The sequence below is a fragment of the Gopherus flavomarginatus genome, chromosome 4 (genome assembly GCF_025201925.1).
Source record: "Gopherus flavomarginatus isolate rGopFla2 chromosome 4, rGopFla2.mat.asm, whole genome shotgun sequence".
NCBI lineage: Eukaryota > Metazoa > Chordata > Testudines > Testudinidae > Gopherus > Gopherus flavomarginatus.
In genome coordinates, this window is record NC_066620.1 from 157,293,805 (window position 1) to 157,318,083 (window position 24,279).

At 39.0% G+C, this 24,279-nt stretch overlaps 1 protein-coding gene across 1 annotated transcript in view; it reads left to right on the top strand.

Moving 5' to 3' along the window:
• IMPG1 (interphotoreceptor matrix proteoglycan 1) overlaps window positions 1-22,452 on the top strand; it is a 103,618-nt gene extending 81,166 nt beyond the window's left edge. The window contains exons 13-17 of the mRNA XM_050950103.1: window positions 3,998-4,560; window positions 5,471-5,690; window positions 12,704-12,914; window positions 17,189-17,272; window positions 22,317-22,452. Coding sequence (XP_050806060.1) covers window positions 3,998-4,560; window positions 5,471-5,690; window positions 12,704-12,914; window positions 17,189-17,228 — 1,034 coding nt within the window. The 3' untranslated portion in view covers window positions 17,229-17,272; window positions 22,317-22,452. The remainder of the gene's footprint in view (window positions 1-3,997; window positions 4,561-5,470; window positions 5,691-12,703; window positions 12,915-17,188; window positions 17,273-22,316) is intronic.
• Window positions 22,453-24,279: the final 1,827 nt, after the last annotated feature.

The window sequence follows — 24,279 nt, forward strand, 5'->3', positions numbered from 1 at the left end:
GGGATGCTCCAGAGGGTCGGTGGTTTTCCTAAAAAATTGTTCATCAAACACTAATCTCCACCCATTTCTAAAACCCATTTCTGAGCACACTTGTACCTCACTGCAATCTTGTCTTATTCACTGTCAATCTAACAGCTGATTGTGCCATCAATAAAAGAGAGGACTTGTTTACCACAGGACATGGTTAGGTTTATTTTATATAAAACTCTGCCCATTCCCTGATTGACCCAGTGTCACAACAAAGCATAAAAGTGAGGAGATTGGAATGATTTATTGCTACAGCTGTCAATAAAATGGGGATATAGAGTTTAAAGCTCCTGTAATTCAATTTTATTAAATTTACACACACACACACACACACACGCGCGCGCTACAACTAAAGGAAAGTCTTTTACCATATATGCTATTGATTGTCAGATACACAGCTCTACCTGTTTGTGCTAATCAATAACCAATTTACTTAGATAAGGGCAGAGGGAGTTCATCATGTTTGTATTTACAAACATTTCTGCAACTTCAGTTTATGAGATATACACAAGGGTATAGTATGGTCCCCAGTTTTAATGCTGAATGACACAGGAGGAAGTCTTTGTACTGACAAACTAAGTGTGTATGCATTTGTAGTGTTATTTATTGTTTCCATTGTGGCAGTACTTGAGGATTTTAATCAAGTGTTAAGTCCCTATACTGTGGTACAGCATTTACTGTGGACATCACATACACCATTACGGTAACTGAATGGCTTCAGTTTCATCCAGTGTCATGATAGATCCTGTATTACATTTTCAGCATGCAAATTGTATGTTGTGACTGTGGAAGAAAATATAAATTTAATATAATATAATATAATATAAATATAAATATAAATTTTATAACCCCTTTGCACTTTCAGGGATCTGTAAAGTGGCCTTAGAGTAAATAGGCCCTCAGCCTCTCCATTTCATTCAGTGGTGTTTTTATAGTTTCATAGCATCCAGCAATCCAGTACTGTCACTCATGGATTTAATAGCACAGTTTTCTTTTCTCCAAGTGCCAATGCTCTGACTTCCTTTTAGTGTTGAACATTGCATGGTGTGTATTTTATATAAGTCACTCCAAAGGAGCCATTGGGTGGGTGATATGTCAAAATGCAGTTGTGTATAGTAAGCAAACTGGTGTTCTGACTGATTTTAATATCTAGCTATCTAATGTCACCAAGATATAATGCTGCTTTCCATACAACCTGTTCAGCTTCCTAGAATCATTGCGCTGAGTTTTTAATGCTCAGTTCAGATCCATTTAGCCTCATCTCACTTGGCCAGGTTTTATACCCAGGTAGCTCCACTGTTTTCTATGAGTTCACTCCTAAAGTAAATGAGATCAGAACCTATCCCTAATCATTCAACCAGCAAACAGAATCAATGTTTACCTATTAATTAGGAAAATCACCTTATCTAAAATGCTGTTGTGACTAAAGGTACTTTTGTTCAAAATAATAAGGTGCTCAAAGAAAAGGGGCCTGCACTTATGGAGGAGAAGGCAGCAGAATTGGTCGGGAAGGTTTGCTGGGCTTGTAACAGGGAAGAAAGAGATGAATGAGCCACAAGTGGCTCCTATCACCCTCTGTCTATGTGTTCTATTTATAGAATGCTCACCACTGTAGTATAAAACTAATAACCCCATCTTCAGAAGGGCAAGAGATACATTCAGCCATCTTCCAATGCCCTTGCTATCTGTTGTTGCTTCCTCCCCAGACTTCTGACTCTGCTACTTCTAGAAGGGGAGTAAATTATAGTATGTGTATGGCCTCTCTCCAATTGCCTTTGCTGTAGCAAGCCAAGTGTTTGTTTCTGAGTGACTGTTTCTTGCAAAGCTACCAGGGCACTGTGATATGTTTTGGGATACAATGTTACCATCATAGTAAACTCAAGTATTTAACAAAGATTTGTCTAGTATTTGTGTTTTCCAAGGTAATTATCAGCAAATTACAGAAATATAACATATAGACCTGTTACTCAATGCCTGCCTAAAGCAGTATTGGAATACGATTTTTGCATAGTGCCTTTCATACTGGTATTCAAGCAGTTTGCAGTGGAGTAAGCTGATGTAGTGACTGTGTAGGCAGAAGCAGCTGCCATAAGGCTGTTAACAGACTCTGCTTTACCCAAGAAGGAACTGTACACCATTGCACCCTCAAAATGATGAATGAAAGAAAATATGTACCGGTTATTTTCCCAAGGTGGCAACTATGACAGGAAGATTAATCTTTTTTTCAAGGGCCTAATTCTGAAGTCTTTAGAACTGCACAAAAAGTTGAGGGCAGATTTTGGTACAGGGCATCTATTTTGAATGTCTGATCATCCTAAAGGAAAGAGGACTTGGACATTTTTGTATCTCCCCACCAAGACACTAGTTTTAAGCTAATGTCTGAAAGAATTCTCATTGGTAATTAAAAGAACTGTGAGTGGCAGCAATATTTTAACAAAGAGCTCACTAAAGGAAAAAAAAATCCCTTTAGACTTGGAGACACTCTGATTGACAGGATTTATCTGCAGACAGGAGGGGAGAAGGATTAGCATTTTTCTTTACTTTCCCATTTAATAGTAAAGGTCTCCTGTAACCATTACCAAGAGATGAGGTAACTAAGTTTCTCTCTGCTGGAAATGCATATTTGCTCCTAACCATACAGATCAGATAAGCACAGGCTTACGACTTGTGTCATTTGAAGAGAGGAGAGATAGTCTGGAGGGTTTAGAGATAACTGTATTAAGTAATATTTTGAAAATACCTCTTTTTTTCCCTCTCTCACGCCAATCCAGTCTATTCTAAAGGGAAATATTTTTATAAACTGCCAGGATAAGTGATCTCTGGCAGGGATAATAAAGTAGTGTCTAAAGATGAACTTTCCTGCCAAGTTAAGTCAGGAGTTTTGACTAGGAGCCCCTTGAAACCCCCCTAACAATGACATCACTGGAAAAGAGAGAAGATGCCCTCTTTAGGCTGAAGTTGAAATCTGTCCTTTTCTGTTATATTACTACCGTAAGTTAGCTGATTGTCTAAATTCAAACAGTCTCATTTCTCCATGCTTAAGATCTGAATTTCAACTACACATTCCTAGACTGCCTCTGAGCTCCAGCAGGCATCTGAAAGAATCCTATAATCTGGTTGTTTTAAATGTAGCAAATGATTCTTTAGGAGGGTTTTGTTTGTTTCTTAAACAGTATATTTACCAAAGTTGACAATCTTTTGTATCTGATTGTATCTGAGGAGGCTGCACAGGTTTGTACAACCACATTTTGAGGTCAGTGGCAAATACCATCTTTAATCTTTCACAAAGAGGGAGTGGCCAGGAATGACTCAAGGCCTGCACTGATCCAGCCAGACAAGTCAAAGCTGCAACCTACACTTTCAGTCAGTATAAACTGACGGTGTGAGTATGTATGTCAAAACCACACGGCCCTTTAGCAAAAGTTAGGGAAAGACTTATAAAGTCTAATTATAACTTAAACAAAGCACACACAAAGCTCAGCATGTAACCGTGTGGACTGAGCATTTTTCTCCATTTTCTTACTAAGGGCTTGTCTATATTACTGGCTGGATCGACAGGCAGCTATCGATCCAGCAGGGATCAATTTATCGCATCTAGTCTAGATGCGATAAATCAACCGCCGAGCACTCTCCTGTCAACTCCGGTACTCAACAAGGGTGAGAGGCGCAGGCGGAGTCGGTGGGGGAGTGTCAGCCATCAACTATCCACAGTGAAGACATGGCGGTAAGTAGATCTAAGTATGTCGACTTCAGCTACGTTATTCATGTAGCTGAAGTTGCATAACTTAGATCGATCCTCCCCCGCAGTGTAGACCAGGCTTGAGTCATTAGAAAGGGGTCATAATAAGACTGTCGTGTTCTGATGAGACATTTTTAAGGAGAATATACTCCTCACTTGAAATGCTATATAAATATTTCATTATGTATATTTTTCAAAATGAAATATTTGCCTCCCCCCTTCTCTTTGCAGCTGTAAAGATCATAAATCCATCAGAATCGTCAGGTGATGATATTTTATCAACAGACAGAACTTTGCCTTTCTTTATTGATTCAAGTGGCCACTCCACCACCCTGCCTGAAGAAGTCGTCATAGCCACGTTACCCACTGACCAAATCACACTACTGCCAGCAATGACTAGTCCACCTCACAGCCACTCCATTATTATAGACCAGTCCTTTGAAATAACAGGATCACCAGTGCCAGCAGCTGAGAGTAGCATCCCTACTGGCTTCGAAACAGGAGTTCAGGATATTGCTGCAGAACTGGATAGAGTCAACACGATGAGCACAGTAAGAATGGATGAAGGGGAGTATGGCAGTGGATATATTTCTGGGTCGGAGAGCCAATCAGCAGAAGTCACCCTAGCTCCTACATTGAAGTATGTAACCACTAGCTCCATGACAACGGCAGCCAAAGGCAAAGAGCTAGTGGTCTTCTTCAGCCTGAGAGTAACCAACATGCATTTTTCTGATGACCTCTTCAACAGGAGTTCTCTGGAATACAGGGCACTAGAGCAACAATTCATGCAGCTGGTGAGTAAAAACAGATTGTCTGTGATGTACAGTATTTGAGCACAGATTAAAGAAAAAAGATTTTCCTTATCTTATATTATTGCTCCCCAGATTAGCAGAAGCAATAAAAAGAGACAAGCTACCGGGGGCATTCATCTAGAAAACTGATTTATTCTGACCAGATCAGTAAGCTAAGGAGAAGCTGGAAAACACACAGTATAAGGCCTCGTCCTCCAGTTTAATAAAACACCTTGAACTACTATAACAAGTAACTTTTTTTTTCAGTCTGAGATGCTGACTGTGTAACAGGTAGCAGTGGTTTATGAAGGAGAATACATGTGAAAAAGAGAAAAAAATAATATTTACCTATGCGAGAAACCACACATATATTCTTGGCAAGTAATTTTAATTGGATTTTTCTTAGCTCCACTTCAGTGGTATGGTAACACTGATTACATCTAAGAATTGAATCCTTATGCTGGATTTATTATCAATCCTTTTAAAATACATCATGAGTTATCAAAGAGAATGTGATTAGATATAGATTTGGACAACAGTGATTAGATATGGACCATTGGACAACAGTAACATGCTTATTATATCGTGCTGTCACTTGCCTGGATGGAACCCTTTGAAAATAATTGAAGTTGGCTTTTTAGTGAGGTGATTTTTCTTTATTCAGACCCATAAATTCCCCAAACACTGTTTCATTACAAGGAAAACTAGCGTCCATCCATCTCAGTACACTATTGAGAAAGATGCAAATACAGAGACTAATCAAGGCAAATAGAAAACTGGACTTGGTAGTTAAGCACTCAGAGAAATAAGTGGGTGATTCAGGTACTTGATAATGAAAAGTGAATATAAGTGAAATTAATAGCAGCTAGGCACTGATAGGGGATTTAAAGTAAAACAACTTCCTGTTTTGCAGCTGCTTCCATATCTTCAGTCCAACCTTACAGGATTTAAGCAATTGGAAATACTTAACTTCAGAAATGGAAGTGTGATTGTCAATAGCAAAATGAAGTTTGCTAAGACAGTTCCATACAATATCACAGAAGCTGTGCACTGTGTTTTGGAAGACTTTTGCGATGCTGCAGCCCAGCGCCTGAATTTGGAAATTGACAGCTACTCTCTTGATATTGAGCCAGGTAAGATTATGTTACTAAAAACATGTAAAAAAAATAAAATAAAAAAATGTACAGCTGACCTTTCAGAGTATTACTACAATTGATGGTTTTACCCAATACAACTGAAAAAAAAAAAAAAGAAATTTCTGTGTTAAAGATTATTAATATTGGGCTTCCAGTATTCACACTACCCTTGATCTTTCATTTTAGTAGGAAATTATGGCAACCAGAAATAACGGGGATACTTAGAAACTTTCACAATTATGATAATGTTTATCAGGCTATCAACAGTGATTGGAACACATTCCATCTCATAAACCAGATTTCTCCCTGATGCTGTTTCCTGATGTATTCATTGCTTAATTAGCATCATAATTTTAGAGTGTTATACCACCATTTTCTCTACTACCTTCCCATAGAAATTGAAATCACCTCAAAAAAAATCTACAGGTTTGAAACATGTTTAAATCTTTTTGCAGTAAATCCCCTTTCATTTGTGAAAATGAGACCCATCTAGTGGAGACAATGATGTACCACAACTAAATATTCAAACAAATCTCAGCCTGCTGCAAGAGGCAGCCAAAAGACCTGCCAAATACCACAAGTATTTTTAAATCAATCATCAAACCAAAGTGAAAATATGGCAACAAATTGCAATGGCCACATTGTGCGGTCAGAATTATATTAAGGAAAATGATACAGCATTACAGGAAAATAATGACCCAGTATAACTCAGAAGAATGCTTTATGACTAACTCTAACAGCTAAAAAGTGATAGCTTCACACTCCTGAAAACTACAGCGCTGACGTACACACAGAGTAAAACTTAGCTATAACCTAGTTCCCTTGGTACTGATGCTGGCCTTTGACAGCACAATAAAAAATCACTTCCATTAAACTAAAATTTTATAGTTAAAATGGGGACTTTACAAGAGGACATGGAACTAATGTAGAAATTAATATTTTAATCAATGAACTAATTAGATGAACAGCTCTGTCATGATCTCTTAGACCCCCCACTGAAAAGATTTTAGTTAAAATATCCACTGATGCCTCAGGAAAAATAAGTTCATTTAACAAGCTAAAAGAAACAGGGTAATAAGTAGGAGGAGCAGAAGAGCTCAGATATAGCTTGCTTTCATGACACTAGCCTTAATGGTAAAGAATGAGAGAAGAAAAAGACAGCATCTGACTCAGAAAGCAGAATTGTCTCTAACAGAATGTTCTCCCATGATTCTCCATAAGGCATCATTTACACTTGAAAGAATGCATTCCTTTAATAAACGCAGAAACAGCAATGTGAACTGATAACTAGGGAGACAGTCAAATGTAATCTGAGATGAATGCACAACACAATGCATTCAGCTCGTTCTCTCTACAACAATTACAAAAGGGATGCTAATACAAATTGTATCTTTGCCAGCAAATGCAACTGAGCCCAAGAGATGAAGATGTAGGGAAATAAAATGAGAAAGGGAAAAGCTCTCCATGGAGCTATGGAAAAGGCAAGGAAAGATTAAATATTGAACTTTAAAGACTGCACAGAGATGCAGCTGAGGGAAATGAATTACCTGCAGTACTCACCATTTCCATGTATAAATCAAAGTGGTACTGATTCCAGCAAGAAAGTAAAACAGGATTGCACAAATATTTAAATGCATGTCATCAGGTTCCCTCTGCTTAACATTCACCAAACTGCTGTGAGGGGATCCAAACAACTCCACAAACCCTTAGCTTGCTGGGGCTAGACAGAGTTCAGGTATTGTCCCTGGCTTTGGGCCTCTAGGCACACACTCCACATGTGGCCTTCAAATCTGACACCGCTCTTGACAGTGTGGACCCTGCAGCCCAATTGCCTAGGCCCTGAAACTAGGGCCATATCCGCACGCATCCCCAGCAGCTCTTGCACATTCCCCAGAATCCCATTGAAGTTGTTTGCTTTCTGGTTCGTCTTCTGGTCTCTCTCTTCAGGGGTACATGACAGTGAAAGCACACAGACTTTCCACAGGACTCTAAACACAATTTACCCTTTACTTAACAGCAGGAGACATACACAGCTCTAGACAAAAGGCATGCATTTTCCCTCCCTCAGTTACCTCACCATTCTGGAGAGTTCTTTGGGCTTGGACAGAGGCCTCTGGGATGCCTGGAATCCAGCTCCTGAAGCTCAGTGTCTCAGTTCAGAAATATGGAGCCTCTTTCCCTCTCTAGATCAGCTAACTTTCCCTTATCTTGGTTGATCCACAGTTAAATTAGATCCCATTGCTACAAAAGCCTTCCCATTTCCTTCTTTTCTGCCCCAAACTTCCTGTGTGTCTCTCTCTCAAATGGCCCTTTCTTTTATAAACTCCAGCACTCTTTTTCAGGTGACTTCCTGAATCAACAGGTGATAACACATCTTTACCAAGAGACAACACTGCCAAGCAACCTCTCCTCTGTTAAACCAAAAAGAATGAGGAGCACTTGTGGCACCTTAGAGACTAAGGAATTTATTTGGGCATAAGCTTTCATGGGCTAAAACCCACTTCATCGGATGCATGCAGTGGAAAATACAGTAGGAAGATATAAATACACAGAGAACATGAAAAAATGGGTGTTGCCATACCAACTCGAACAAGACTAATCAATTAAGGTGGGCTATTATCAGCATGAGAAAAAAAAATTTGGGGCTTTGTTGCAAGGATAAGTTCCTGGGTTACTGTTTTTCTTGTGTGTAGTTGCTGGTGAGTATTTGTTTCCGGTAACCTACTGACCACTATACTTACCTACATGCCTCCAACTTTCATCCAGACCACATCACACCGATCCCATTGTCTACAGCCAAGCACTAAGATACAACCGCATTTGTTCCAGTCCCTCAGACAGAGACAAACACCTACAAGATCTCTATCAAGCATTCTTAAAACTTCAATATCCACCTGCTGAAGTGAAGAAACAGATTGACAGAGCCAGAAGAATACCCAGAAGTCATCTACTCCAGGACAGGCCCAACAAAGGAAGTAACAGAACCCCACTAGCCATCCCCTTCAGCCCCCAACTAAAACCTCTCCAGCACATCATCAAGGATCTACAACCTATCCTGAAGGATAATCCCTCACTCCCACAGATCTTGGGAGACAGGCCAGTCCTCGCTTACAGACAGCCCCCTCAACCTGGAGCAAGTACTCACCAGCAACCACATACTACACAACAAAAACACTAACCCAGGAACCTATCCTTGCAACAAAGCCTGTTGCCAACTCTGTCCACATATCTATTCAAGGGACACCATCATAGGACCGAATCACATCAACCATACCATGAGAGGCCCATTCACCTGCACATCTACCACTGTAATATGTGCCATCATGTGCAACCAATGCCCCTTGGCCATGTACATTGGCCAGACCGGACAGTCTCTATGCAAAAGAATAAATGGACACAAACCAGACTTCAAGAATTATAACATTCAAAAAACAGTTTGAGAACACTTCAACCACCCTGGTCACTCAATTACAGACCTAAAAGTCACAATTCTCCAACAAAAAAACCTTCAAAAACAGACTCCAATGAGAAACTACAGAATTGGAATTAATTTGCAAACTGGACACCATTAAATTAGGCTTGAATAAAGACTGGGAGTGGATGGGTCATTACACAAAGTAAAAACTATTTCCCCATGCTAATTTTTCCCCTACTGTTACTCACACCTTCTTGTCAACTGTTGGAAATGGGCCATCCTGATCATCATTACAAAAGTTTTTTTTCTCCTGCTGATAATAGCCCACCTTGATTGATTAGTCTCATTAGAGTTGGTATGGCAACACCCATTTTTTCATGTTCTCTGTGTATATATATTTTTTCCTACCGTATTTTCCCCTGCATGCATCCAATGAAGGGAGTTTTAGCCCATGAAAGCTTATGCTCAAATACATTTGTTAGTCTCTAAAGTACCACAAGTACTCCTCATTCTTTTTGCTGATACAGACTAACATGGCTACCACTCTGAAATCTGATAAACCAGTTCTCCTCGGTAAAAGCCAATCTTTTGTCTCAAGGTTTCCACCTGAATAGGCAACTATTTTAGTAACCAACCATTGTTCCTCCTCTGGTATGTATGTGCTACAGGTCTGTCAGAAAATAGTGGATCCCACATCCAGATAGAGGCATTCCAAGATACAACAGTTTCATAACAACAACCAGAATTCATAAGTTGTACATAAACAGATTCCCCAACTCATTAGCCATGGAAATGGTAATGGACCACCCACAATCTAGAAAGCATGTTTTTCTAAGGCCCAGGTAACATCAACATGACTCCAACATGAATCAGTCGAGAGTCTGATCACTGCCTTGAAAGATAATTTTAAAAGTAGTAAGTGAACCTATCAAATCTACTTTGTCCTTAGCCAACAGAAGGAATGGTAAATCCTTATTTCATGGCTAGTGAACAGATTTCATGACTGGTATTCCTTACATGAGCACAAAGCAATCTTCTAGCATATTGTAAAAGTCAATTTTAACAGTTTAAAAAAGCATACTGAATACATGCCCAACCTTTTGTGCAGAAGAGTGAATACATTTCATAGCAGAGGTACACTGTCACCAGGAATGATTTTAATGGCAGTGGTGGATTCTCCATTTCTTGGAGTCTTCAGATTAAGACTAGATGCTATTGTGGAAGGTAGGCTTTAATCAAATGCAAGTTATTGGGCACACTACAGGAGTAACTGGATGAAGTTCAAAGGCCTGCAATGCACAAGAGGTCAAACAAGATAATCTAATGGTCTTTCTGGCCTTAAAATCTATGAGTCTAAGCAGAATTCTAATTCTATTTCTGTTACATACACACTTTTCCCCAAAAAATATGTAATCAAAGATTCAATTTATCTTGACAATTTTATGTATTGATTTACTTTATTTTTACATACAAGCAAGAGAAGATAGATACTAGTGAGAGTCATCTAGGCAATAACTAGCCTTGTAAAATGCTGGGGGGAGGCAGGATGACACATTTCAGTGGATCCAGCTAATATTTTCTGTTTCTATCTATGATTCTGTAGCTAGCAGGCTTTTTATTGTGGTTTTTTTGTTTGTTTGTTTTTGGGTTTTTTGTTTGTTTTTTTAAAAGAGAAAAACTGTTTCTCTGTGAACATTGATATAGAATTCCACTCCAGGCTAAAACCTATTTAAGTTATTTCACTTCCTTTCTGTAAAATAAGAGCTAATAATTTTTGATTTACAAACTTATTGCTTTGCTACAAAATGTTTTTTTTAATTTTCATTCAAAATTATTAATACAGTAAAGATTTTGTTTCTATTACATTTAGACAGGGATTTGTCAGTCAGCAATTACAGATATTTACTTTATTATTATTGCTGACACAATTTTTATTTATTTATTTATTTAGCTTCAAACTTAGTAAAATACAAAGTTCTTCATTCCAATAACAAAGTGGATGCCAAAGTGACATCATCTTATGAGTACCAAAGATCGATTTAAAACAGCCTCCCTAGTCTTTAATTTGAAAGAAACTAATCATGGAATTATATAGAAGGTTAGAGCGGAAAGAGACCTATAGATCATTCAATCCATTTCACTATTTGTATAGACAGATATGAGCATCCTCAAGCATGGCTGAGATTTTCACTGCCACTAGGGAGGACTCAGCGTTCAGTTCTCATTGAAATTGATGGCACTGTTCATCCATATCCTCTAAAGGCTTTGAAAATCTCAGCCAACAGGTTTATAGTTAGTAGGTAGGATGTCCAACATGAATCCTCTTTTGAAACTAAATGTTTATTTTCCCTAGAAAGACAAATATTAAGGCCCATTATTGCAGAAATAACATCATTTTGACATTTCAAGAGCTGTTGATAGTTAATCTAGACCCATGCTTACCTCTACAGCTATGGTAAAGTCTGCATTTTCTGTTCCGTTTAACAGTTCAGGCCTCTCATATGCACCTTTGAGGCCCTATCACTCCACCCATGCCTATATCTCTGCTCTCATTTCCTCCTTTTGCCCCTCCCAACATTCTCTGCATGCTTATCCCCAGGCCTTTCCCACACTCATGCACATGGTTGAAACTGTTTGCTACTCATTAATTGTATCCTCAGGGCTAAGGATTTAGCATGGCTCTCATCTCCCTCCTAATCTCCCATACTTCCATCCAGGTACCAAATGATACTCCTACCAAAAAACATATACATTGGATATAGCCTTCCTCACCACTGCTTCCATCTAACAGCCTCATCATGCTAGGAAGACTCATGCCAAGTCCCCTGCAGGATTTTTGGTGTGAGGCGGAGACTGAAATCTGGCAACAGAAGGAAGAAGGGTAGTGCAGTCCACAGGAGAATTAGAGGTGCTTGGGAGGAGGAAATATGGCTTCAGGCTGCAGTCCTGGCTTGATCCTTTCTTCTAGCATCAATAGACCTTCATCTTCCCCAGTACAGTGTCTTACTAGCAGCCTCCTTCCCAAACCCAGAAAACCAGCAAGCGGTGATGGTTTCATACACCTCATGAAAGGAGATTGTCCTAAAAGGTAAACCACCTTACTTCCACAAAGACATTTACACATGGCTTTCCCCTAGAGAATGCCACCATTTCTAAGTAACAGTGTCACTCTGTGTACTACACAGAGGGATGGTGCTGTTTTTAATTGCCCTTAATCAGATTGCAAACTATTTGTGACAAGAATCAAATTTTTTGTATATATGTGCAAATATAGTACTAGCACTCCCCAAAAGGAAAAAATTATGGAATCAGAACACCCACATGCAAAAAAGTCTCTACAGTTCAAACATAAAAACATGACTCTGAATATGTGGGAAGGAAACAGATTGTGCAAGAAAATAACAGCAATTTTCTGTGCTGAGGAAAGAAAGATGTACAAGTTCATTTTATACTGAAATATATTCCCACTAATTGATATAGAAGGAACCTGGCTATAGTGAATCTCTTTTGTTCTCTGTAGCAGCCACAAGTTCTGCCAACCATACTAGGATAATGCCTCAATGCATCCACTAATAATGTCTCTATCTTATTACAGCTGATCGAGCGGACCCATGCAAATTCATGGCATGTGATGAATTTTCAGAGTGCATAACAAATGAATGGACAAAAGAGGCAGACTGCCTTTGTAAACCTGGTTACGCAAGCCGAGATAGACTCCCATGTCGAAGTCTATGTGAGATGCAGCCACATCTTTGTGTTAACGGTGGAAAATGTGAATTAGTTCCAGGAAAAGGAGCTGTCTGCAGGTAGGCAAATTATATTTCTCATTAAGTCTGCTGAACAATAGTTCCTGAAAAATCAGTTATATGAAGAGTTGCAATTGGGATTACCTTTTTTCAGGAGTATCAAGTGCAAGCCAGAGTGTGTAAAATTCTATGGACATTTTGGTCTAGATTGTGGTATTGTTCCATTGACAAAGTACCTTACACAATGAATATTTCCACTGAAGTCAGTGGGACTATTTAAGCAGTCAGGTACTGCACAACATCAGTAAAGGCATCACAATCTAGTTCTTTATTAGAAAGAATACATTTATTACAAAGAAAGTATCACTGACTTAGGTTACAAGTAACTTGAAATGATATTCTTCTTGGTTCTTCTTTATTTTCAAAATGCAACTATTCTGACATTTTGGAAAATCAAATAACATTTGTTCACATTTTTGGCTATTGGTAAAATAGGTATATGTGTGAGGAATTAACTTTTGGCTGAGTTGTATAAAATACATTTTAAAATACTATTGTAAGCATATATATACACATGGCATCCACCACTGTAATAGCTGGCCACCTTACAAGGCATATGTTGAGACAGTCAAGATCTTTTTATGATCAGACACCCTGCTGCCCACAGCTTTCAAAGCAATCAAGCGAGCCGGGTTTACATTGGTTGGGAAGGCATGATGTTTCTTGCAGCTCTCTGTAAATGTGACCAGACACCATATTTTCACAGGGAGCAAATTCAGGAGCATGGGCCAATTACTGAGAATATCATGCAACCTAGACACACAAACTTACCCTTATGGCACCAAATTCTAGTGTTCAAAAGGAGTGTAGATTTGTACAGTAGGTCAAAGACAATGAGGCTCTTACACAGGATGTCCAGAACCTTGACTGTTACCCAGCAGTTGACTGACTGCCATTGTAACAAGCCGAGTACAGATCTGACTAGCCCAATCAATCATTCTTAGCACTGACCTCAAGAGGTCAGTATATGCTAATTAGAGCATTCAGGATCAACTACAAACAATAAGAACATTGAACAACTTCGGCATGTCATGACTGTAGAGGAAGTATCCACCACATTGTATACTGTTAATGTTTAAAATCTACAATGGTTGACTTACCTTAACTCTTTTTGCATCTGTTGGCTTGTCTGCCTATGCTGAAAGAATGACATTAGATATGGGTTTAATTAGGTCACAACTTTATTATTAGATGGATATCTGGGACTAACCCTGTGGATAAAATGGGTGCAGTGCTGGTGCAAAATTTATGTCGCTTCAGCAGATTCACTGCCGGGACCTTACCAATTCCAGCCAATTTTGTTTTATTATTTTTTTTTATGGCTCTGCCACAGCTCCCCCTCCATTTATCCAGGTCTCTCCAGCAATTCCCTTGCCGGGACCTTACCACTTCCAGCTAATTCTGGGGGGGAAGGGGGACTTTCACCAGCTCCCCTCACCCCCTTTTCATCCAGGTCTCTCCAGCAATTCTCTTGCCCGGACTTTACTGACCATGCCTCCTCGTACGAGGGGTTAAGGTGGACTATAATGACGAGGGGGTTGGCTCCCCACTGTATCAATCATAGGAGTCCCCAACTGTCCCCGGCTTGCTCAATTACCAACCACCTCTCTAATTCCTTTTCCAAGCCATTTTTTCATTCTTTTGTGCCTTAATTTATGGAGTACCTGCATTGCACATCCGCTATACACTTAAATAAAGAGTTGCGACATATGACCTACCACCCGTCATGCTTTGCACAAACAGACCCTACCTGAACCTGCTGCGAGGAAGGCGAAACCCCTCCAATACACCTGGCCAATATGATGGTAAGGGAAAAATTCCTTCCCAGCCCCACTTATTGGGGCGGCTAGCGTCATGCCCACAGCAAATATAGCTAAACACAGGCATATTTGTGACCTAATTAGGGAGGGGGAGGTTGGGTGCTGCCCAGCCTGTTCTGAGTGAAGAGGGGAGGGGCCAGACTCAGCTGACCTTTTTAAACCCCTCATTCCTAGGTGGTGAGTCATCCACCACGCTGACTGCTCTTCCAGCAGCTTTACGTCTTCCCTCCTCCCCCATGCCAGAAAGCATTGCCTTTTTCCTCCCAGCCAGCCAGCCAAACTCCTCCCTGCTTAAATGCAGGGTGGCGATTCTTAGAGAGAACAGGATGCTGACGCTTGAAGCTCAGATTGAGTTCTGAAGAGACACGGCTGAATTCCCTATATGCAAACTCATGGTAGCAGACTTGCTGTATTTTGCAACAATAAACTTAGCTGGGATCTAATGCCCATAATATATCTACCCAAGATCATGATTTTGCAAGGTCGGAATTTTGTCCATAGAGTCAAATGGCTTAGCTTAAATGCAGATAAACATAATGAGAATGCAAGTTTATTAAAAAAAATGAATACAATGCCTGTGAATTGTGTCTGGTTACATACTTCTATAATGCCAGTATAAACTTAAAAAGCTTGTGCAAGCAAAACCAAGAAAGGTATGAAAATAGCAGATCATTGATACCAATGGAAGTACTTCCAAGTAAGAACTTGGAAAGGCAAGTAGAATTCAGTCCAGTGTTTGCTTCATTTTCAAAACTACTTCAAACCTCACTGATTTTCACTTCTGATCAGGGCTGGCTCTAGCAATTTCGCTGCCCTAAGCACGGCGGCACGCCGTGGGGGGAGCTCTGCCACTTGCCGGTCCTGTGGCTCCGGTGGACCTCCCGCAGGCGTTTCTGCGGATGGTCAGCTAGTCCCGCGGCTCCGGTGGAGCTGCCGCAGGCGTGTCTGTGGGAGGTCCACTGGAGCCATGGGACCAGCGGACTGTCCTCAGCCACGCCTGCGGCAGCTCCACCAGAGCCGCCTGCCGCCCTCCCAGCAACCAGCAGAGCGCCCCCCGCGGCGTGCCGCCCCAAGCACGTGCTTGGCGCGCTGTGGCCTGGAGTCGGCCCTGCTTCTGATAATCTATGAACCTACCTTCTCATAGAAAAGTCAGCGGTCTCACCCAACATCTTGGAAGGAGGTTTATTTTATATTAGAGTAGTGTAGTATAAAGCTTCAGACAGCACTTCTCAAGTTAAAGGTCACCGATAAGCAATGTATAGGGAAGATGTAAAAAAGAGATGTGATTAAAACATATGGAACAAATTCCCAGGGCATTCAAGTGCAGGGTTTGGTTTGGCCTGGCCTCAGCATAGAGCTAGGAATCAGCCACAAAGCTCTCTTCTGTATGCAAACTTCCTCAATGTTCGGGGGTGACGAGAGAATACTTCAGTCTCCAATTGTTTTATATTAATCATCATGAACTTGAAGATATATTCTTCCATGTATTATTAATCATGCTGCTTCATATGGAAAGACTCTTTTTGATTAATTACAATGAGAAAACTGTTCATACTTGTTGGCAGTTTTCCCTGTATTCTGGGCACAAGTACTGTACTTTGTATTTCCTGCCCTCAGTCTTATTTTTATGTATATTTTTGCTTTTCCCCTCTTCCTGTTTAGATGCCCTGTACGTAGGCACCGGTTTTACCAAGGAGAGCACTGTGCAAAGTTTGTTCCAGAACCTATACAACCCTTCATTTTAAAAGCGGTGGTTCTTAGCTTATTAAGCCTTCTTTTTCTTGTCATCATTTTAATTGTTAAGATAAGAAGAAAATGCAAAAACCAGACTAATTTGGAGTAAGCAGCACATGATTTTTCCCTTCACATTTTAAAATTAATTCTCAGTTACGTTCCTTAAGTTACAGATTCTTATATAAAACAAAAATGTTCTGCATTATAGAGATCCTGCTCCCAACAACAGTGGCACAGAAAATGCTGTAAGAATTAATCCCATTTTTGAACATGAGCCCATCTCTAGCTTTTGCCGTATGCCTTGTAGTGTAAGTGCTTATGTCAGTTCTTCAGAGATCACTAACCAACGAAGATTACACAAATATGAAAAAACTACTCAGTGTGAAGGTAAAATGCATGCACATACATTCTCATCCTCTTCAATGTAAGTTTCCCCAAAATAACAACATGTCCACTTTCATGCATAAACTTTACAACTAAATCAGGGGTTGGTTTGTTTGTTTCTGCCTCTTGCCTTAGCCATTTCAGAGCTAAAAATACTAATTCCTAAACTTGCTAATAATCTATAATATTTACTGCTGCATAGGTTTCATAATAGAACTTTAGAAATTACCTTTTTACAGCTCTTCTGCATGGCTTTGGTGGTCCATTCTATCCTGATGACTTGCCTAATCATTAGTGTAAGAATTAAGTCTGAATATCCTTATTTTAATATTGTAGGTCACCAGATGATATTACAAAACCAAGACTGACAAGTTAGTGTCTGGAATTATGGAGTTCCAGCATCAGACAGATAAGATAAAGGTTTGTGTCTCCATTTTCAAGAAAAGTGTACCATTTAATACTTATTCTTAAGTTTACCATTTGTTGATGTGACCAAGAAACCTCTCTATGTACTAGTTTCATATTTCTTTTGAAGCTGAAAAGAAACATGTACTTTTTTGTTGAAAATGACTTCTCCGTTGGGAGCTTGATAAGTTAGCCACATTCTATTTTGAAGTGCTTTTATGCAATACTGTGCCATTTTGTATGCCAGCTTTCAAATGCAGTAGTCTCTAAAAGACACTAAAATTGTAACAAACAAAAGAACTAATGTTAATAGGAATAGTGCAAAGTAAGGAGCTGAGATTACTTAAATTAGGCACAAGACCTTCATGCAAAAGGCACCTAAATTTGAGTTTGAACACTACACTGTATTTTACTGTGTGTGTATCTAAATGTGTGTATCTGTATTTAAAATGTGTGACTTGGAGTACAGAATCTCTTGCTTATATTTAACAACAAGATCTAACTAGGAAGGGTAGAAACTTGATTGAGCTTAGAAGTTCTCTCTGTACTGTCAAGCTATGTCTTCCTTCTTTCTCTAGCCTTAGTCCCATCTACACAGGGTTGGCTCTGAGTGCTTCTTTTCCATCCCAGTCTGTCTTGAAGCAGTTCCTCAGAAACTCTGCAGCTAATCAGATCCTTTTGTATGATATCCATCCATCCAGTTTTGGGTCTTCCAACCCCTCTCTTACCCTTCACTTCCAAGTTTAATGCTCTGTTTCCCATATATTCTGCCAATCTTCTTTTCACATGCCCAAGCCAGTTAAGCCTGGATTCCTTCAGTTTCTCTGTAAATAATACCAGCTTCACACTTCCCCAATTCATTTGTTCAAATGTGGCCTATCATTGTAATTCCAAGCATCTATCTTAACATTCTCATTTCATTTCTACTGTATTCAAGATCTGCTCCTATCTCTTCCTCAGTGTCCAGCATTTTGAGCCATACAAAAATGCAGGCCTAATTACTGTCTTGTCAGTCTTGCCTATCAAACTGAAAAGTATTTTCCTAGAATAGATCACTCCACGCACTTCTCTCCATTCAGTCCAGGCCTTTCCTGTTTTGCTTGTTAAGTTCAACATTATCCTGCATTATTAAACCTAGGTACTTGAACTTCTGTATCTTTGTTGGTGGCTGGTCCCTCTAGACTTACAGTATCGTTGTCTTCAAGGTATCAAGATATCCCTCTAATGCATCGAGCACCAATATGAACAAAAAGAGGTTTAGTGCCAAATCCTGATGTACTCCAGCTCTTACTAGAAGCAGTTCAGTTTCTCCTCATGGCCTACGTATACAGCAACAGATGACTGCTCTCAAAACACGGTCATATAAGCCTTCTCAATATCGATGAATACTACATGCAGGGATTTCCTTTTTTCTTATATTTTTTCACAAGCATTCTTCATGAAAAAATAGCACTCGTTGATTTGCCTGACACCAAACCAAACTGATTGTTACTGAAGTTGTGTTGGCTCGTTCCTTCAAAATATTCCACTATTATAATTTCTCTGAATCATAGCCTGCAAAAGAATAGATTCATTCACTGGATTACCAGGGTAAGGGGAGCAGAAAAATTAAGTGATTTCTTTTCACTGGTCTTCGCCACACAGAGGATGTTGGGGAGATATGTACTTCAGGCTTATTCAAGTAATAAAGATGAGGCACTAGAACACACTGATAAAATGAAGATCTGTAAGTCAACAGGGCTGGAGTGTATACACTCAAAAATTCTGATGAACTGGAAAATGAAGTGGCTTAGCTCAGCTGCTAACAAAAATAAGTCTACTCTTAAATCTGCTACTATAGTTGAGAACTAAAAAGTGGTATAAGTTGTACTTATCTTTAAAGGAGGTGCTGGGGGCGGGGTTATAGGAATTATAGACCAGTAAGCTTTACTTCCATACCAGGTGAACAGGTTGAAATCTTAAAACACATGAGATTATAGAAATAAACCAACATCTTCTCCAAAAGAAAACCATGCCTCTCTAATCTATTAGAATCTTTTGAGTACGATAGTGGGTAAAGGAGACATGGTTAACATTTTATTTGAACCATCAAAAATACAAGGACAAAATTCCTCTCAAGATTAGAACAGCTAGATAGTCATGGAGCGAGAGCTGAAGTACTGTCAAAGATTACGAACTGGCTAAAATAACAATAGGAATACTTGGCCAATTTTCACTATAGCTAAAGTTCACAGTGTAGTGCCCCAAGATTGCATGCTAGGACTGATGCTTATTGTATTTCTTAGCAACTTGGAAAAGGTGCTACAGAGAGAGGAGGCAAAATGTGTGGAGGACACAAAATTATTTGTGTTAGTATCGAAGCAGCAGCTGTGGAACTTTAGTGGGACCTAACAAAGCTAAATGAATGGGCAGTGCAAAAGCTCAGTTTTACCATCTGGAGAATACATATTCATACAGGCTGCGGTTTTCAAAGGAGACTATGAAGGTTAGACATCCAAATCTTCTTGACTTTCAGCAGGACTTGCATACCTAAACACTCTTTGGTCTCTGACAATCCCAGCCCAGATCCTTAAGAAATCATTTTACCAAGCTTTCAAAAAAGACCCAACTCCTTCAAACAGGTGAGTGGTAGATAGAGATGACAGAAGTAAAGGCTGTTCGGTACACCTTAGCCATAGTCAAAGATAATTCTGAGTTCATAACAGGGATGTGAAAATCCAGTATATAGTGAAGAAGTTGAAACTCCTTTAGTGTCTACATAAGCTTGAAAATTGCTTTCACATGAAGTCACATGATTACCAAGTGAAAGGTATCTGAGATTCCAAAAGCAAGGATGTGACTGCTCAGAAAAACCATGCTTGTAACCCAGAAATCAAGTGTTCAAATGAAAGGATTCATGACTATGAAGAACCAGACCCTTATTCTGAAATAAAAGATCCGTGCTCAAGATCAAAAACAAGTTAACCTTGGACAGGGCTAACCATGGACAGGGCTAGCCAATCTGTAAACCACAGCCTGAGCTAAGGTGATCAGGATCACATGGACCCTCTCCTTTCTCCCTGAAAATATTCCATAATGGAAGGAAAAAGGGAAAGCTATATGTGAGTCTTGCTCCTCTCTGCAAAAGAAGCATATCTAACACTGATTTTGGGTTCATGCCTGTGCTCAAGCAGACCAGCCATTTCATGCTGTGACTTCAGACAAGCAAGACCAAACCTAGATGACCCCATATGTCAAAAGTCAGACCTACAACAGTCCTTAGGAGACTATCCAATGCTCATCTGATTTTTTTGCAACATAAGCCATCTAGTAAGTTGCTTTTCACTCCTACCAACCGTAGAGCTGAAGAAAACATCTCTTTCAAAATGCATCATTTCTGTGGAAGTATGTAACAGGGGAGACAAAGCTCCTTCCTGAATCTTTAAATATATTATCACAGCATTGCCTGTCAGAATCAGTGATGCCTGCCTTCAGATCAGAAGGAGGAGTGTTTAAAGCAGCAGCACATTACTCACAGCTACAAGAGGTTTGTCTGGAGTCTAAGTTTGCTTGACTTTCAAAGCCTATACATTTTCAGTTGGCTGAAATGGACCACAACACTGATTTGAAGATCAATTTCTACCGCTGTGAGTAGCATCAGAGGTGAGAAGGGTATCTCTTTCCAGACATTGACTGACACCATCCACCAATAAATCTAATATTTGATCTCCTTAAGAAGAAAGGGTCTTATCTGGATTGAGTACAAAGTTCTGTTTGCAAATAAAACTTATGCAATCTTGCAGATGGCACATTTGCAGCCTTGCAAAAGGTGCAGGAAGTAATCAGTTGTAACAAGTTTTAGACAAAACCCCATTTCAGACCCTGCCTTTGAGAGCACTTATTATAGGTTTGCCAGATTCTGTTAAGAACAGGACAATTCTCTCCTGGAATCCCGAGGAATCACTATAAATGTCCCATTCAAAGAATATGGATCCAAAGACCTCAAATAAAATAATTTAGAAGTGCTAGAATTGAAGCATATGGGATCCTCCTTAGGTGGATCTGAGGATGATTTCTTGGATTTCAAGTCATTTGGCGCTGGATCTGCCTTATGTGGACACAGGCACTTCCCACGAAACAGCTGTTTGGAACTGAAGGTCCCTAAGGGCTCCCCATCGTACGTCTCAATGTATATTTCCTTTCTCATCTGACTCTGGGAAAATAAACAGCATAACAGCCTTCACCCAAGTATTCCAATCACCAGGGATGTTGGTTGGAATTACACAAATTTTGAAGAGAAGGGGTGCCACAATTTCTTTTCTGCTCCACATCTGCTAAATTAGACAAGTGGTCTCAAGAGTAACTGAATTATTGAAATATTCCTAGGATTTTTTTAAGAAAAGTACAGCAATAGAAATAAGTCTATCTAAGAAAGCCATATCATCACACAGGTAGGATTCCATTACTACTAAGGCTCATGGAAGGAGAACTGAGGGACCATTAAGAGACTTTTTTGAGAGGGAGGTGGAATGTGAAGGGCTATACCCTTAATTCCAGAGTGATAGATCTGAGGTTTGGAAATTTTTTGTGAGTTTGTAAGATAAGCTACCTTTACATTGAGACTACATACAGGAAAGTCATGAAGGAGAATGCTTTATTTCAGCTGCTAGAGCTATTGTATTTATGGATCCATAAATATTTCATATGCGAATACTTCTTCGGAATATTGTATTTCATTCATTGTTTAATAATCAGGAGTATACTATTCAAATGAACATACTATTCATGTACCCTTTCACTGAGATTTTATATAAAAACCCCATAAAGCTAAGCACAACAACAACAACAAGACAAGACTGCTATAGCATTACCTCTATGCACAACTAAATAGTTGCAAGTAGAGGACTACTAAATTCTATTTGAAACAATTTGGAAAACAGCTAATATGATTTTAGAGAAACTGTCTGCCTGATTACAGTGGTTTAGTAAAACATTTTCAACTTATTTCAATTTGAGAACGCTTTATTAAAGGACTTCTGTACACTTTTAAAAATGTTTCTTACAAGATTTTTTCTTACAGGTGTTCAGAAACAAGTTCTGCATTATTCAAGATTGGCATTCAGGCTAAACTATGTATATGGGCAAATTTGGGGATTACAGAAAGTTTTACAATTTTCTGTTGAAACTGAAGCACACATCAAATGAAAGTCACTGTTTTGTTACTTTGCTCAGTGCAACAGTATAAAAATTCACCATGAATACAGTGTTAAAATGTATTTATTAAGTGTTCATTGTATAGTGCTTAAAGATTTTAATTAGTTATTTCAAAGATAAGTGATACAAGCAGATATCTTGCTGGTTTTACATTCCATTAGCAGTATGAGGACCCAGCAGAAGGAATAGTAATGCAATTCCAACCTCCTTTTATAAATAGGCATGGAAACAGATTTTTATCAGTAAACAGCAGTAAACATCAATTTCACTGTACACACAGAGAAAAAATATTTCCATCAATAACAAACAACATTTACAGACAGGAAATATACAGAAATGCTGCTTGAGAACTTAGCATTTAAGTATATTTACTTTTTATTAGGGCTGTCAAGCGATTAAAAACATTAATCGCAATTAATTGCACTGTTAATAACAGAATACTATTTAAATATTTTTAGATGTTTTCTACATTTTCAAATATATTGATTTCAATTACCACAGAATACAAAGTGTACAGTGCTCACTTTATTTTTATTACAAATATTTGCACTGTAAAAAAATATTTTTCAATTCACCTAATACAACTACTGTACTTCAATCTCTTTATCATGAAAGTTGAACTTAAAAATGTAGAATTATATACAAAAATAACTGCATTAAAAAATAAAACAATGTAAAACTTGAGCCTACAAGTCCATTCAGTCCTATTTTTAGTTCAGCCAATTGCTCAAACAAGTTTGTTTACATTTGCAAGAGCTAATGCTGCCCACTTTTTGTTCACAGTGCCACCTGAAAGTGAGAACAGACATTCTTATGGCACTGTTGTAGCCAGTGTCGCAAATTATTTACATGACAGATGCACTAAAGATCCATATGTCTCTTCATGCTTGATCCACCATTCCAGAGGACATGCATCCATGCTGATGACAGGTTCTGCTCAATAACAATCCAAAGCAATGTGGACCAACGCATGTTCATTTTCATCATGTGAGTCAGATGCCACCACCAGGTTGATTTTCTTTTTTGGTAGTTTGGGTTCTGTAGGTTCTGCATTGAAGTGTTGCACTTTTAAGAGTTTTGAAAGCATGCTCCATCTCTCACCCCTCTCAGATTATGGACGGCACTTCAGATTCTTAAACCTTGGGTCGAGTGCTGTAGCTATCTTTAGAAATCTCACACTGGTACCTTCTTTGTGTTTTGTCAGCTCTGCCGTGAAAGTGTTTTTAAAACGAACATGTGCTGAGTCATCATTCGAGACTACTATAACATGAAATATATGTGGGTAAAACAGAGCCAGAGACATACAATTCTCCCCCAAGGAGTTCAGTCACAAATTTAATTAATGCATTTTTTTTTTAACGAGCATCATCAGCATGGAAGCATGCCCTCTGGAATGGTGTCCAAAGCATGAATGGGCATACGAATGTTTAGCATATCTAGCATGTAAATACCTTGCAATGCCAGCTACAAAAGTCCCATGTGAATGCCTATTCTCACTTTCTGGTGACATTGTAAATAAGAAGTGGGCAACAGTATCTCCTGTAAATGTAAACAAATTTGTTTGTCTTAGTGATTGGCTGAACAAGAAGTAGGATTGAGTAGACTTGTAGGTGCTAAAGTTTTTCAGTTTTGTTTTTGAGTGCAATTATGTAACAAAAAAATTCTACATTTGTAAGTTGCATTTTCACAATAAAGAGATTGCACTACAGTACTTGTATGAGGTGAACTAAAAATGCTATTTCTTTTATCATTTTTACCGTGCAAATATTTGTAATAAAAAATATAAGGTGAGCACTGTACACTTTGTATTCTGTGTTGTCACTGAAATA